General features: G+C 38.3%; 1 protein-coding gene across 1 annotated transcript in view; it reads left to right on the top strand.

Moving 5' to 3' along the window:
• Positions 1–18,036, top strand: part of HAO1 (hydroxyacid oxidase 1) — a 49,484-nt gene that overhangs the window by 21,632 nt on the left and 9,816 nt on the right. The window contains exons 3-4 of the mRNA XM_004751540.2: positions 1,549–1,804; positions 9,748–9,923. Coding sequence (XP_004751597.1) covers positions 1,549–1,804; positions 9,748–9,923 — 432 coding nt within the window. The remainder of the gene's footprint in view (positions 1–1,548; positions 1,805–9,747; positions 9,924–18,036) is intronic.

Consider the following 18,036-nt stretch of genomic DNA (forward strand, 5'->3'; position numbering starts at 1 on the left):
CCAGTGAGGGTCACTTGGACAACTGGTTTTAATTCCATTTGATATATGTCAGGCACACAGCTAAGTTGAATGACTCAGGGTCATATAATCCGTTTTATATATTTATTATTGTCTCTTGCCATATTTGGTATTTGACATATAAACATTGTATCAGTTCATCCTCCATTAAAGCTGACCCCAATTTTACTGCCTTTCACCTATTTTTAGTGAAAAGCCTATCACCCTTGTTCTTTCAAGTTCTCTAAGACATTCGGGTAGGTGAGTTTATTAAATTAATTATTTTTCACTTTCACTGAGCTCATTTTTTGATATCTTGCACAAAAAGTTCCCCACAGTGAGGACACTGCTGTCTATTTGGAATGTTTAGCATATGTATTTTATAAAATTTTAAAATGCAACAGAAATGATAGAATGCACCTGGAACAAAATTTTTAAAGATAACGTTTAATTTTAAACATTAAAAAGGAAGAAAAAAATCAAACTCACTGTAATTCTCTGACTAATCATTAGCAATCAGTTTGTTTAGGTTTATATACCAAGCATCATTGTTGTACAAATGTGGAATTATGCTGTAGGTGTCATTTTGTAGACTTTGGTTTTTTAAAATATATCTTGAAAATCTTTCTGTGTCCACCAATATTATTATTCTTTTATAACTGTAATAGTCGGAAACAGAGTATGTATGTGTACAGAGAGAGAGAGAGAGAGAGAGAAAGAGAGGTGAGGGTGGGGGGATTGATTTGGGGAAGTGGTTCATGCAGGGACTGGCAAGTCCTAAATCTAAAGAGTAGGGGCGCCTGGGTGGCTCAGTCGGTTGGGCGTCTGCCTTCAGCTCCAGTCATGATCCCAGGATCCTGGGATCAAATCCCCACATCACTTCTCCCTCTGTCTGCCACTCTCCCTGCTTGTGCTCTCTCCCTTTCTCTTTCTCTGACAAATCAACAAATTAAATCTTTTAAAAAAAATCTAAAGGATAAGCTGGCAGGTTGGAGACCTAGGGAAGAGCTGATATGGTTTGAGTCTGAAGGGAATCTGCTTACTAATCCTCAGGGAAGACCCTCAGTTGGTTGAATGAGTCCTATTCACATTACAAAGAGCAATCTGCCTTACTCAAAACCTACTTATTTAGATGTTAATCTCTTTTATAGAATACCTTCAGAACAATAACCTGCATATTCCAGCAAATTTTGGGAACAATTGCCTAGGCAAGTTGATGCACAAAATTAATGATCACAAAAGTAATATCTTTAATGGGTGTGTTTCTTTCATTTTATATATGAATTAAAGTGTATGCAATCCCCTAAATCTGGAGATTCAGGTTGTTCCAATTTTTTCATACTTACACACAGCAGGTCTTCATCTATTTGGCTCATTTTTGTCTCCCAGATCAATGCAGAGTGTAGAAGGAATGTAAATTTCCAACTTTTTAAAGAATTGACTTCTTACTGCCTAATTGCCCTTGTAGATGTCTCTGCCCCTTGAATTACAACCTGAAGGCTTTGGAGTGGGGGAAATGCCAGGCTTGTCTTCATCTTTTTTCTTCCACAGCCTGCAGGTCACTGGGAACTGGAATGATGCTGAGTTCCTGGTCCACCTCCTCAATTGAAGAAGTGGCAGATGCCAGTCCTGAGGCCCTTCGCTGGCTACAACTTTACATCTACAAGGACCGGGAGGTCACCAAGCAGCTAGTGCAGCGGGCGGAGCGGAAGGGCTACAAGGCCATATTTTTGACAGTGGACACTCCTTATCTGGGGAACCGCTTTGACGATGTGCGTAATAGGTTTAAGCTGCCACCTCAACTCAGGTAACTATGGGTCTCTGATCACTGGGCCCCTGAGCTGGTCTTCTAATTCTCTTCCCTCTTGTCATGTACCAGCTCCAAAGGGATTTTCCCCCCAGTTTCCACATGGGTGCCATAGGGAATTAGACCTTCACAAAACATGGGTCCGGAAGTATGGTTGGCAGGGATCTTGCTGAGGAATGATAGGCTCTGGGTTCTAGAGGTAAGTGCATTTCTTTGCCTGTTGAAATCAAAGAGCCACCACAATTATTTTTAATTGTATTTGGAACAACCGTGTCTAGGAAGATTTAAAAAAACTAAAAGAATGGAGACAAAAAAAAGCCACATATTTGATCCCCTATCTCCTACTTCTTTCAGCAATATTCCGCTTTCACCATGGTTCATCCATGGGTCAGAATTCATTCATTCACTCATTCACTCACTTATCTTGGTGTATCTAATAATGCCAAATGGAACTGTGATGCTTTTGTCAGGTCATTAAGCCTGTACATTAACAAGGAATTGTCCTTTTTCCTGTAATATTTTAAGACTAGAATTATCTTGTGTCAAAACTAGGAACTCATGGAGTTTACTGAGAAAGACCTTCACTTCCCTATTTTTTTCGCCTCTCTTTTTGTCTTCCCCCAGGTCCCCTCAAAAAAAAAAAAAAAAAACAAACCCTTTTGAGTTTTTTCATATCAGTATTTGACTAATAACTTTCAGGGATAAAACTATTTGAATAAGAGTCAAGATCTTAGTTTTAATGAAGGACATTCTGATGACGGGATTTCAAAGCATCCATCAGAATGTGTGAAATGATAAAGGTTACCTTCCTTGGATCCTGGATCTCATTTTACAAAGGGCCATTGCTTACTCTGTCTATATAAAAAAAGATCCAAAAGATTTCAAAACCAAATCAGCATTCCATAGAAGGGAAAGAAGGTGGTTAGAAAGTAGGAATTCCACAGATATTATAGAATGACATGTATTTCAACCACCGCATAAGTCCATATACAGTCTTATCTGAGTATCGTAGATTGACGATATGCTCTGTGGTGTATACACCTGCTTGAGTATAAACTATTGTGCATGAAATCTTGCCCTTGAACCATATATAAATTAGCCGTGAGAGGCGACCTCTGGGATACTTCCAGGTGGGTTTTGGATATTATTTGTGTATATGGTACCTTTAGTAACCCAATGACAAAAGAGAAAGCACTCTCCTTGACAGAGCTGTCAATCACCCCGTTCCATGATCCCAGACACTGGGTTACCCAAACACTCTTGTCTTTCTCAGAGAAGAGGAGCATAAACAAAAGTCCTGACATATTCATACTTCTTGCCAAATTCACCAGAACTAGATGGCTTCAAATTTCCCTAATATGAAATCTGTATTCACCTTATTTCTCTACTTTGGTAACTTACTTATTAAACTTTCTAAAATAATTAGTTTCTCACTATTCACACTTCTGACAGGAAACATTCCTCATGATTTCCCCTTTGGACATTAGAAAGAGAATTTGCTATTCCTTTTCCTCCTCTCCCTACTACGGCTACTGACAACAACAATAACAAAGAATATGGTAGGGTTTTTTTTTTTTTTTTTTTGTGGCTTAAAAAGCACTTTCTTGTTCTGGATAACAAAACGTGTTTCACGGTGGTATCTACTCAGACAGGGGAGATGACACGGTTGTTAATGAATTCTAGCTCATATCACTTGCTTCTCCGGTGCCAGGTCACTCAGTCAGGAGCTGGAAGGTTGGTCTGCTTTTTCCCCCTTTTCCTTTGCTCCTGGGCTCCAGCCCAGATGACGAGAAGGACCATGAGACAAAGACCCTTTTCAGCTGTCGATGTGCTCAGGAGTGGCCATGACTCCCCAGCTTGTCACATCTCCCATCTGAAGATGATCAAATAATGAGCAAACATCCAGGTTACGGAGAACACAGGAAACACCCCACGGCCTGGTGCCCCGGGCCCCTGGAGTGCACAGTGGCCCTGTTTGTCCTTGTGGGCTTCAGGGCAGGCCAGTGCCCTCTGGTCCCCTCCTCAGCAGCCCATATTCAGCAGCCGAGGGCAGAGAGCACTAATGGGAGACCCAGGCTTCCGCTTGAGGCGACATACAACCAAAAAGCTCATGCGTTACAGCCTGATATGAAATCAGGTTTTTTTCCGCAACTGACCTGACTCATAGAAGGTGAAGCCGGGCTTTTCAGAAGTGAGGTTTGGCAGGCGGGAGAGGCAGGAAATCCAGAGAAGAATGAGTCTGTGAAGCCGTGGCTCCTTCCAGCCCTAGCTACTTCCTCTGCCTGGAAGGAGGGGGGCGGGGAGGGGGGCGAAGTGGGGGAGGGTCCTGACTCTCAGCGTCCGGGACCAGCCAGAGTTCAGGAGTTCGGTAGTGTCTGCTTGGTCTATATGCAAAACACATGTATGTGTGCATTATGAATGGCACAGAGGTTCCTGTAACTGAGGGGGAGTAAGGGGAATTCTCATCTGCTCTTGCAAGAAGCAAGGAATGAGGCTGGTTCCCGAGACTGCTTTTCTCAGACTTTGAGGGAAGGGCCTTTTTCCTCTCTCTCACTACCCCAGGGAGATGGTTCATTTACCCTGGGTAAAGATTTGGGTCCTTCGTGGAGTACCAGGGCAGCTGAAAGGGGAAAAAAGACATTTCCAGTCATTGACTAAGATCAAGGTAAATCACGACACCTTCCCTTTCAGTGATCAGGTGATCATGGCACTATAAGCCCTGAAATGATTCATTAATCATGACAGCCAGAACAGATCATGCAGAAAAAGATAGGATGGACATTGTCTTCCCAGGGTTCTGGTGATAAAAGTGGCCTGTGGAGCTTTCCATGAACAGGCACCCTCACTTCCATCCACTCTTCCCAGCTGCATGGGCTGGTCTATTGTCCTTTCAACAGGTCAGGCTTGCTGGTGTCTAAGAGCCTCAGAACTGACTCCTCCGTCTGCCTTTTATGCCTTTCCTCCAATCCATGCACAACTGACTTCCTCCCTTCCTTTACGCTTTGACATCAAGGATGGATCTACGTGTCTTTCTAAGGGGAAACCAATGTGAGTGGTAGAGATCAGAATAGAGATACAATATGGGTGGGGACCCTGGGCAGGGGCTGCGGGGAGAGAAAGGTTTGTGAAGGAGAACTGGGTACATGGGCCAACAGCCTCTAAATTGTTTGGTTTAGGAAAACATTCACAATATAACTGTGTTAAACAAAATAGTGACCTCCCAAAGACATTTAGGTCCTAATCCCTGGAACCGATGAATATGTTATTTTACATGGCAAAACTGGCTTTGCGTGTGATTAAGTTAAGGGCCTTGATATGGGAAGATTGTCCCAGTAGGCTTAATGTAATTAAAAGGGTCCTTAGACAAGGGAAGCAGGAGTGTCAAGAGCCAGAGGAGATATGATGATGGAAGCAGAAGTTGGAGGGATATTATCAGGAGTCAGGGCATGTAGGAAAAGGCAAGCTGGAAAAGGCAAGGAAATGGATTTTCCCCTAGAGCCTGTGGAATGAGAAAGAGTTTCAACACCCTGAGCTTAATCCAGGGAGATACATTTCGTACTTTTGACCTCCAGAACTGTAGTATAATAAATCTGTATCATTTTAAAGCCCTCATCTGTGTCATTTTAAAGGTTGTGGTCATTTGTTATAGTGGAAACAGGAAACAAATAAAGTCACAATGTTCCACTAATTTCCTTTACAAGGTAGCTTCTCAATGAGAGCTGGTCTGATTATGATATTTAAACGTTCAAATTCAGCCTCTACCAGTTCACATCCTCCTGTTCTGCTCTAGTTTTTTTTCTTTATTTTATATAACCCTTACGTTCTAACATGTTCCATAGTTATTTATATTTATTGTTTATTTTCTGTCTCCCCCTGCTAGAATGTCAACCCTAGGTGGCCAGGTTATTATTTTTTTTTTATTGTTTTGCCTACCGGTATATCCTAACAATCCAAAACACTGGCGCATAGTAGGTGCTCAAGAAGTAATGTTGAATCAATCGATAAAAATGTACCAGATCATGTGAAATTTATCCAATAAAACATGACTGCTAAAACATTAATCAAGATTTTGAGCTCAAACTTAAAATCCATGCCCTGACCATTTCTTCTAATAGTCCAGCACATTGAGGAAGAAATTAGCAGGGCTATGTGCTCAATATAAGTGTTTCCTAATCAGCATTAAAGACTAGTGGCCCATGCACCAATTTCTGTACGTATTATGAATCTCTCTCTCATATTGTGTTGATGTCATGGGCTCTACTGGTTAATGTTTTATATTTTCTTTCACATTATGGAGATGCATAGCTTTGTCTTTAATGTCTTCTCATCCATACTTAGAGCAAATAACATATATTTGTCAATAATATTATCATTAGAGTTACTATTCGTTATTCAATGATGTTTCACTTTCTTTAGTAGTTGTTACTATTCTTATGAGGCTAACTTGACTAAAAGTTAAAATAATTTCTATATAGATTAAAAAGTATATTTGGGAGCCATTCAGGGCACAATGAGTCCCTTACAAAGCCAGTTCTTTTCCTTGCCTTTGGGTCATGAAACAGCTCAGGATTTGGAGCATTAAGTTCCAAGTCATTGTGTTAATATTTTGATGTTGCTCTTTTCCTTCCCCAAGAAATGGAATACTTCGGTTATCAACAGCTACTTTACGTGTTTCTTGTGTAGGTGTCATAATTCGCATAAAAATAGTATTCATGGAGGTTTCCTTCAGAAGCCCTGGTAAAACACTCCATCATGGGTCTCTGTCAAGATATCTGAAAACTTTCTCTTGGTTTCTGGCTTTGAACGACGTTTTAGAGTAACAACAAGGCTTCATTGTGCACTGAAATTTCTGTAAGGCAACATTCATTCAAGTGTTGATCTGCATTTCACCATCCAAGAATAACAACAGTTATTTATATAATTTTATCCATGTTTCTGTTTTTTCCTATCCATTTCGCCCCTCCACCCCGCCCCTGCTGAAACACTGTAGCTTGTTTGGGATGGGGGTGGGGTGCTATGCAGAGTATATACACATACAGATGTTTTTCTTCCCCCTGCCACCAGTCTTGCTATGAGATAGACAGACCGAACCTTTTTCTTATTCACAATATTATTTAAAAGTTTGGAATTTAATATCACTTAATACCATTTCTAGGTAATAGAATAGGTCTTCATAATAAGAATGTGTTTATTGACCAAAAGCGTACTGTAATTCAAATTAAGACAACCACAGAATACCAAAGGCTGTGATAAAATGTACAACCCTAAATGGTTTGATAAAAAGAAATGCCCAAATATTTCAGCTAAAATCCAAACCAAAGCTCCATAAGTGGGTGGGGACCAGTATGACTTTCATGAAATTAGAATTTTCTTAGAATTATCTTTAATGGCCACACGAGTCAATGAAACTATAGGACAAACTCTTGAATCCTTATTGAGAAAACTTTGCAAATGACTTGAGTAGAATTTGGTGGGAAGTGAATTTTCATGCCCTTATGATAATATATGCCACTTGAGGTACACAACCAGCTATTCCAGCTGAAAGTATGTTAAAAACACTAAACCTAGTTTGTATTAAAATAAGTCTTTTAAAAAATAAAAATAATGTGCTTATGTACTTCTAGGTTTATGTAAAAATTGTTATAATCATTGCTCCAAAATCCTTTATATGTTCAAAGGCAGAGCTAGTAGAAGCAAAGAAAGAGCTATGACTAAGCCAGAGATTAATATACAGCTGTACTTTTACCCAAATTGGGGATTGGCTAGCAGGGTAATTTATAATGTGCAGAGAAGAAAGGTGAATCCAGGTCACTGTCATCATTCAAAGACAGCCTTTCAGAGAAATGAAGTTTGCAATTGGATTTGGGTTTCTAAGCAGCTAAGTCACAAGAGTGATGCCATTGTGTATCTAGATGGTCATCCATTCAGTTAGAGATCTGAGGTGCAAGCAGAAAAAAAACTTTGTCCCTAGTTCAAGGAACTGCCAAAATATAGTCAGGATATCAGGATATTAAGCCAAGAGAAAAGATTTCAGATGTAGAGTGAGCCAGTAGTAGAGTCTTAGAAATTGTGGTCTAAGTTGGGTCAACAAAATTAGAGGGAAAAGCAGCAACTCAGTGTGGTTGTGTCTCAGTTTGGGTTCCCCTAGATGGAAATTATGTACCAGTGATTTAAATGCAAGTAGTTCCTTTGGAAGATGAAGGGAATACTGGCAGAGAAGTGGGAAAATGGCGCAAAGAAGAAAGGCAGCAAAACAGTAAGCATGTTACCAAGACAGCTTCAGTTGCAGGCAACTGAACCTTAATCCTGATGGGAAATCCTGGAGATGATGTACAGCCTGTCTCAGAGTTAGCCCTCTTGGGATGAGGGAGCTGGGGTATTTATATGCCAAAATCTTTGACACTTCAAGTCTGTTGTGCGGGGGATTACTCAGGCTCCAGGAGCAGGAGAAAGTCACATATTATAGATTCTCCAGAGAAACAGAAACAGTAGGGTACACACAAACACACACATATTTTGAGAGATTGGCTCATGCAATTATGGAGTCTGAGAAGTCCCCAAATCTTCTGTCTATAAGCTAGAGTCCCAGGAAAATAGTGGTGTAGTTCCAGTCTAAACCCTAAGGTCTGAGAACCATGGGAACCAATGATTTAAGTCCTAGTCTGAGTCTGAAGGCAAGAACCAGAGGATGATAGTGTAAGTTCAGGTCTAAATCTGAAGGCTTAACAACCAGTAGGTTCAATGTCCAAGGTCAGGAGATGATGGATGCCCCAGCTTAAGCACATGGAACAAATTTGTCCTTCCTCCACTTTTTCTTCTTATATTCAGGATCTGAATAGATTGGATGAAGCCCACCCACAAAAATGAGGACTATCATCTTTACTCAGTCTACCAATTAAATCTCATCCAGAAATATCCTCACAGACACACCCAGAAATAATGTTTTATTAGCTATCTAGGCATCCTTTAGTCCAATCAAGTTGGTACATAAATTAACAGTTATATCATAGGCAAAGAGATGAAGATCTTAGTAATTGGATAGCTCAAGCCCTGATCAGGATTGTCTGAAAGATCGGGAAGTTTGAGTCAGCAGGCAGACAGCCTCAGAGAAAACAACCTAAATGGAGGAGGGAAAAGCAACAGATAACAACTCATCCCTGACAAACACTTCCCACTTCTCCCTGTGCCCACCACCACCATAACAGGAGGGCAGGAGAAAGAGTCTATAGTCACAGCAGACTGAAGGTATTAACTGATGTTACCGCAGGTCCAATCTCCTCTAGAATTTTGTGTAAGGACATTGAAAAGTTTCCTGAAGTCAAAAGCAATCACCAAGGTGCAGATGAGATCAGAGCAGAGTGAATGGAATTAAAAGTCCAGAGATCCAGGTTGGAGCTTAAACGCTGGTTTCTTATGTAGGGACACCTTGCTCTGCACTTCTGTTTTTATTTTCTATATAAAATGGGAATCATAAAGTATCAATTTTATTTTCTGAAAGTTTTCTTAAAAATTGTGATAATATTGGTTTATGAAAGTCCTTTGTAAACTGTAATGTAACATGCAAATATCTGTTGTTATAATGAATATGCATTCCTGGCTTGAAATAGCATCAAATCTATTGTCTATATTCATAGATTGGCTTAAAAAGGTAGAGATGTTGGAATTTGCCCATATATTTCTCCCTGAAACTGATTTATTCTATATAAACATAGCTTAAGACATACAATAAACTTTAAGTGACCAACTAAGTCTACTTGATTGTCACAATTAGCCTGGAATCTTACATGAGAACATGGGAAATAAGAACGCAACCAATCTACAGATGGTTGAGGAACATCCAATTGATTTGAAAAAGGTGATGTTTCATTTTTCTTTGAATGAGTCATTGTAAAATTATCTCTAACTTTGAGAATTTTCTGATTTTATGTATCTGTTTATTTCAGAATGAAAAATTTTGAAACCAATGATTTAGCATTTTCTCCTAAGGAAAATTTTGGAGACAACAGTGGACTTGCTACATATGTCACTAAATCAATAGACCCATCTATCAGCTGGGAGGATATTAAATGGCTGAGGGGGCTGACATCTCTCCCAATTGTTGCAAAAGGCATTTTGAGAGGTTTGTATATTTCTCATACTGATCTTATGATTCTTTGTAGCTACATGATTGTGACATGTTTAAGAGAAAATAATCAGGAACAATTAACATGGAAATCTAAGGAGACATTCCACCTCTCAACTCTCGCTATTGATTTTAGTGAGTAAATAGTTCTTCATTCTTAGGTAAAACCGAAGAGCTGGGCTTTCATGAAGTAAGAAGTTACCTTCATGGTAACATGGGATGCAGCTGCCTTATCTTGGAGCCATCACGAAATCACAGAGCTTGGCAAGATATGGAAAAAATATTTTGAGTTCTTTGCTTTGTCTGAAAGCTTCCACAAGCTGCTCTCAGATCAAGAAGAAATCCAAGGATGATATTATGACAACCAGACCTGTTTTAAGAGCCTTTTCTATTTTTCTCCTGTCCCCTGCAGGTACCAATGACTAGGACTGCTTTTTTTTTTTTTTTTAAGATTTTATTTATTTATTTGGCACACAAAGAGAGAGAGAGAGAGAGATCACAAGTAGGCAGAGAGGCAGACGGAGAGAGATGGGGAGAGCCCTTTGCGGGGTTGGATCCCAGGACCCTGAGATCATGACCTGAGCTGAAGGCAGAGGCTTAACCCACTGAGCCATCCAGGTGCCCCTAGGACTGATTTTTGAGGGTGGGAAATCCCATATCACCTCCCCATAAAGAATGGTTGATTATGACATTAAAATCCTCAAATATCAAGTCATGGGTATTAAGAAACTTGACTGCTTCCCCAGCATCCATATGTATTCAAATCCCATGGGGAAGTACCAATGGCTTCAATAATTTGGAGTATAAATGTATTTACCCTAAAAAAAAAAGTGTTTTCTTGCCTTTGAAAACATTTTTTAGTTGATATATAGAAAACTTCATTTATTATTTTAAATGTAACTGTTTAAGGAAGTGGCTCTGAGATGAGAGATTCTGTTAACTTATCTCAGGGTCAACAACTTTTAATCAAAACATTTCATCAGTTTTATTTGAATATGTGAGTCACATGGCTCCTATTTATAAAGCGGTAGGCATGCTACAGGTTTTATCTATTTAATCCTAAAGTATGCAGAAATGAAGTAATAGAAGTAAAAGAATGGGACCAGCAAAGCTTTTAAGTAGTGGAGATATGTTTAAATCCAGAGCTGTCTTAATCTTTGCCGTTAAAAAATATTGTTACATTCTTCCCTGTTGTTCATTGTTCTAGTTCAAAATTTCTGTGAATTATACTTCAAAGAGTGGATCTTGGTGTTAGAGCCACCTTTAAACAGTTTCACTTGCTTGACTAGTATCCATATTGTCATCCGTGATTGTTAGTGTGACTTCCTGTGTCTACCTTCAACTGTAGATACTAAAGAAAACTAACATGAAGTTTCTTCCCCATTCATTCATTCAATCATCCCTTCAGTTATTCACTCGCTCAGGCATTCATTTTGTAAATATTTATCATGTTTAGGGTGTGCAAAAGTTAAGAATAAGATAGTAATTTGAGGTCCTCGGCCAAAAGGAGAGCCCATTCTTGTAGGAGACAGACATATAAACAAGAATTTGGGGGCAATAAGATGTTACAGATGCTACAGACAGATATGCAACTTTAGGGTGGGGTTTAAAATAAGGTATGGACACTTAGTGGGTTAGGGAAGGTTTTATTTCAGAATGAAAGATAATGCTTGAGTTTTGATTTGTTGTCGAAAGACTCGGAGGGAAATAATGGCAAAATAAAGCAGTTCTGAGTGAAAATTTATGAAACATGTAGACTACAAGAGGTTTGAGAACCACTGAGGCTCTTGATCGTGGAATCAACTTAATCAAATTAACATTTTAGAAAAATCAAGCATTGTATAATGAGCCTAATGGATAGAGTTGGCAACGTTGTGGTCAGGGGGACATTTAAGAAATGGTTGCTGCCCAGGCAAGCGATGACTGTGGCTGACATCAAGAAAATGAGAAAGTATGTTCGAATTAGAAAATTAATGCCATTTCAAGTATTGAATTCACTCTCATCATAGTGGGGGCCTGGAGAAAGTCGCTTAAAGCACAAAAGAAGAATGAAGTTTTGGTCTTGGTTCATATTTGCCTAAGTTAAATAAGGAACATATAAAAGAATGAGGTAATTTAATTTTTTTACCCAATTTCTCCATTTAGGATTCCCAGTATATACCATTTTCTAGAACTCTGTCCTCTAGGATATGATGAAAATCTATTCAATTAGACTTCACCAACATGTGTTATGTTGTAAAATACTCTGGGTTCTAGAACTTCCTTCTGGGGTCATCTCAGCTAAGATCATCACCTCCACCGTTACCTCTTTTTGTTCTCACGCATATGGATCATATGACTTCTTTCTACCTGTTTCATGATGTTTTACACAGAATAGAGTGGCCCAAATGTTAACCGAGTAGAATCCTCAGTGAAAGCTATGAGTCTATTTAGTTAGAAAGAGCTCAAAAGCAAGAGAAAGAGAGATAGGGCACTGGGCATTTGAAAGGAAATAACTTATTTATACACGTACAGTTTATATTGTCTAGTGTTTCTGTAACTATTTATTTCATTTACTTAACAAACAAGAATTATCTCCATGACAACAACTACATCAAGTAACGCATAAACTCAATCTTGAAAGGGGGGTGGGTGGAGGCAAGGCCAGTTCTGGGAAATCTGGTTCTCCCTCTTTCACAGATCTTCATCCAGAAGTCATGGGTGGATGGAGAGTCAGCCATCCTCTTCCATTTTCCTGATCAGAAAGGTAGAGAATATGTTTGCAGGAACATGAAATCATAGGTAGCTGGAAGGAGCTCAATGAAACATCTTCCCCTTACCAACATTTTAATAATTGCATTTTAACAAATGCAAATTAAGTCCAAGGTATAATCATCTCTTGCTGTGGTTAAACCCTGCCCTTGGAAAACTTAAACACAAACTCCAAATGAATATTTGAGATAGGATTTGTTTTTTGCTAAAACTCATGCTAATAAACAAATGGCTTTATGAACAAAGGCATGATGTTTTTCAGAGTTGTTTTAAAATTTAAAAAATACTTTTAAAACTATTCTGTGGTATTTCCATAGTAGCTTTTTGTTTCTCAAAAACTATAACTAACTCTTTTCCTGTATGTGTTTTTTTTTCACGACACTCTCAAAGATATTCACTCAGTGTTTCCAGATTATGCTCAAAACTGCCATGCAGCTAGGATTTAGTTACTAAATTCCTGTGAGATAGCAGAGTCCTGAGTCAAAAGCTCCAAGGGCTTGAGGGTAAATCTTGAGTACTTATATTTCACTTTGGTATTTTCAATTAAAAATAGAAATAATATATCAATAAGATAGCAAACAGTGCTATCCCCTACTGACTATTGTAATTGTCAGTCAACTAATGTATTAACTGGCAAATTAACTTATGTGGAATGTCGTAGGAGTTAACTTTAAGGATTAATGAAAAATATCAAAGATTCATGAACTTTTTGCTAAGTCCAAATATTTGCAGCCTCTTGTTAAGGCTAGGTTGTTTTTCTCTCTGGGTTAAAATAAAACGTAAAACTTTGGACAAGGTTTCGTAGGCAGCTAATGAAAGGGGTTCATATCTGGTCATAAATTATTCTTATTTTGCTTCTCTGGATGCTCATGATCTTATCGTCTGAGCAAACCATTCTGTCATTTCCCCCTACATTTCCAGCACTGCCTAAAAGAACCTGGAAAACCACTCAAAATGATAGGAGATAACAAACTTTGCTTAAGTAGTGCTTACTTCAAATGAAAGGCTTCTTATAATCATAATCCTGACGAAGATGACAATTTATTGTTATAGACAAAACTCCAACAAACTTGCCAAAAGCATCCAGCAAATGAATTTCCTTCACATACTCATCTTCTGAGTTCATACTTCCTGCACCATCAGATGAAATTAATAGTAACAGTTAATATTGATCTGAGTGTTCAACATGTGTCAGGCTCTTTCTAAACACTCAGTCAACTAATTTAATCCACAAGCCAATCTTCTGTGAATTATTATTCCTTTTTATGGTTTAGGACACCAATGCACAAAGAAATTAAGAAACTTGCCACCTACATAGTAAGCAAGTCTCAGATACAAGATCCAGGTGGCCTGATTTACTAAGCTTAAGCAGCTAATAACTTTTTCATACTATATAGGATTAGTTTATTGATAATTTTCAATTTCTGAAAACATTGGTTGTAACTACATATATTTTGATTTTTTTTTTTTTTTTTTTTTACTTTTGACTTGATGTTTGGTATCATGCACACAATTAGACAACCAAAGCAAACCTCCCCAATTCCAAATACATTTTGCATTGTATTAAGGCAAATGTTTTTAGAGGACCATTTCCCCAAACATGTTTTAAATGATAATGTATTGGGCTTCTTGTTCCAGTTGATGGACTGAGTATATATATATATACACATACCCTCTCATCAAAGCCACGATGCCCCTGAAATTAAAGTATGGAAATACAAAAATACATAAGTCTTATGACAGCAAAGCAATGGAAAATGGGCACACACAGCAGAGAAACTTCACGAAATTTATGATAGGAACAAAACGTAAGGGAATGTGCTGATAGGAAGAAAGTGCAAAGAAAACTGTCCCTCCAGATACACTCAGAGAGTGCCCTGGAGGAGCTGGGGGAGATTCTGTAATGAATGGTGGGGAGGCGCTGGGCATCTAGTCTGCAGGTGTGACAGAGACGGTGGATGAGAAGTGGAAAGAAAGTCATGGGATTCATGGGAGCTCTGTTTGTAAACTCTTACAATAGCCAACTATCCTGTCTTTCCTCATCCCCTGTGCACCAATGGGCAATGTGGCATAGTAGCTCCATCTTTCTAAAGAAATGAATGGTTAGCTGGGACAACCTAGGGATGGATAACATTTAAAATATGTAATGATGCTGTTCTCAATTCTGACACATGAGGAGCTCATAGTCCAGTAGCCCCTTAGTTAACATTCCTTGTGTTGTCTCACATGGAGCTCCAAGAGTTTCTACTCCAGGCAAAGACTTGGAAAGAATGAAAGTGATTTACAAAACAGTCCAGAGTGCCAAAGCAGTGACCCAAATCTTTCTTCCTCAAACATAAGTGGAAAATGTAGCATCATAAGGCATATCTGAAACACTAAAACATAAAAGACCAAGATTAATCTACAGAGAAGCTGATCCCAGAGGAAAGAGATAAAATAAAACAAGAAGAAATAACTTTTTAAAAAATTCCAAATCATAGACTCAGAGAAGCTGAAAGTATACCTAAGTAAGAAGAGTCTTCCATGAAAAGAAAATCAGAGTACGAAAAAACCAGTTCTCAAAGACTAAAAACATGATTTCTGGAGTTAAACATGAAGTTACTGATTTAATAAGAGAGCCAATGACATTTCTCACAATATATAAGAACAACAAGACAAATGGAAAACATGATTAAATGAAACAGAGTCTTGAAGACCCTTGAAAATGTCCAATATTTTAAATAATGAAGATAGGGATTCATAGAAAAAATAAAGGAAAGAGGCAAGGAATAAATTGTTAGACAGTGTCTGAATGCTGGAAACTTAAGCCATTAGACTCAGAAAACAAATCATAATTTATTATATCCCTTGTGAAATTTCAGGGGGGATAATGGGTATCAAGAGGGAAAACAAAGCAGGTTACTTACAAAGAATGGAGTAAAACTGGCATCAGTCTTCTTGTAGCAACAATGGGAACTAGAAGATGATGGAGCAATGTCTCTAAGGAAAAGGATTTTCAACCTAGAATATTATACGTAATCCAATCACCAAAGACAAAAGAAGTTATTTGGGTGCTCATAGGTTTACCATGCATGGATCCCTTTTTAGGAGCTTACAAAGGAATTAATGTACTATACACAAATGAGAACTTAAACCAAATGTAGTCATAAATTAGACTTCAAGAGATTCAAGTCACAGAGAATAGGAGCAATCCTTAGGATGAAGGTCAGCAGTCAACCTTGAGAGTAATCAGAGCAGGATAGAGTAAGTAGGTAAAGGGTTCAGGAGGGAAGTCTCCAGAGGGAAAAGAAGATAATTTAAACAGGTTAGATAGAATAAATGGAAAGTTTGAAGCATTAGAGGATACTCTTTTTAAAAAAAATTTATTTATTTATTTATAATAAATATATTTATATATATAAATATATTTATATATATATATAGAGAGAGAGCGCACACATATGCAAGTGTAGGGGGAGGGGTAGAATGAGGGAGAAAGAGTTTCAAATAGACTCTTCTGCTGAGTGTGAAGCCTCACACAGATCTCAAACATCGGGATCATAACCCAGGCTGAAACCAAGAGTTAGTTGCTCAAAAGACTGTACCACCCGGGCCCCATAGAATTTTGAGGATAGTCTTAAGGCTCATGGTAACTGGAGCAAAAGGAGAAAAATGCAATTAGAAATTCAGGAAAATAAAGCTGTGAAATAAAACATGTATGGTCCAAATATGAAACAACATTAAAATTAAAAGTATGAATCAATCAATGGGGTTGGGAAAAAAATATCATCTCTCAACCTCGGTGTGAGGGCCTTTTCCTTCTGGGTGACTCAGAAGTTTCTTGAGACATCTCACAATCTGCACCGCATGCTTGGATTAAAACATGCTTTCCAAAACAGCGTCATGTAAACATTAGATTTTATATTCAATATGAATTAAATATAGAATATCAATCATATATTGAGAATATAACAAAATGCATAACACAACACAAGCTTAGAGGTGAGCAGATAACAAAGTAATTCGTTGGGAAACACTGGCAAGTCATGAAGCAGAGCACCTTTCATATTATTTCATTGTATCTTATGGCTCATCAGAACATTCCTTAAAGGTGAACCCTAACAAGAACAACAAGACAATCATGTGATGTCTAGATCAGCCCTAGCTGCCATAACAAAATACCTTAGACTGTGTGGCTCACAGAGCAGACATTTATTTTCTCATAGTTGTGGAGGCTGGAAGTCTGAGATAAGGATTCCAGCCTGGTCAGTTTCTGATGTAAGCTCTTCCCTTAGGTTGTGGAGGCCTCCTTTTCCCTGTGTGCTTACATGACCCGTTCTTCGTGTGAACAGGACTGGAGGGAGGTGGTCAGCAAGCTCCCCAATGTTCTCTGATAAGGACCCCCGTGCCCTCATGAAAGCCCAACTCTAATGACATCATCAAATCCTAATGAATTTTCAAAGGCATCATCTCCAGATACTATCACATTGAAGGTTAGGGTTCTAACATATGAACTTTGGGAGTCACAGACATTCAGTCCCTAAAACATGAGGTTTTTTTTACATTTTCATCTACTGTAATTTTAGAAGAAAAATAACAATAACATCATATTTTATTTTATTTTAGTTTTTTTTTTTTTAAAAGAATTAATTTGTTTATTTGACAGAGATCACAGGCAGAGACAGGCAGAGGTCGGGGGAAGCAGGCTCCCTGCTGAGCAGAAAGCCCGATGCCGGGCTCGATCCCAGGACCCCAAGATTATGATCTGAGCTGAGGGCAGAGGCCCAACCCACTGAGCCCCCCAGGAACCCCAATACCATCATATTTTAAATGGGAATATTCAAAAACTAACATTCCATAAAACACCACTTAGAAAAAATGGTGTTTTAACATAAAATTTTAAAATACTCAGAATTACAGATCCTTTTATGAGTCTTTTCTTTTTTATTATTCTTAGATCTGCCCTTGATTTCCACTGCTTAATTTATGAATGTATACAATATTCTATATCCATCCAGTTACATCTCCCAAATCTGATTTTCACCTCAACCTTAGACCAAGTATTTTTGAGTGTTAAATTTGAGAACCATTGTTACTTTTCTGATTTGGTTAGCGACTAAACAGTTTGCTGTTGGGAGCATGCTGAACATATAAGAGTTTAAAATATACAATATAATAAATGAGTTGGAAATTGATTTGAGAGAATGTTAATCTGTTTTATTTTTTTAATTTACTTTTTAAAAGATATTATTTATTTGAAATAATGGGAGGGAGAGAGACAGAGGAAGAGGGAAAAGCAGACACTGATGAGCAGGAAGCCCGATGTAGGACTTGATTTCAAGACCCTAAAATCCTGACCCGAGTTGAAGGCAGACACTTA

Source organism: Mustela putorius, unplaced genomic scaffold, assembly GCF_011764305.1.
Source record: "Mustela putorius furo isolate JIRA1106 unplaced genomic scaffold, ASM1176430v1.1 tig00000874_pilon_pilon_pilon, whole genome shotgun sequence".
Lineage (NCBI taxonomy): Eukaryota > Metazoa > Chordata > Mammalia > Carnivora > Mustelidae > Mustela > Mustela putorius.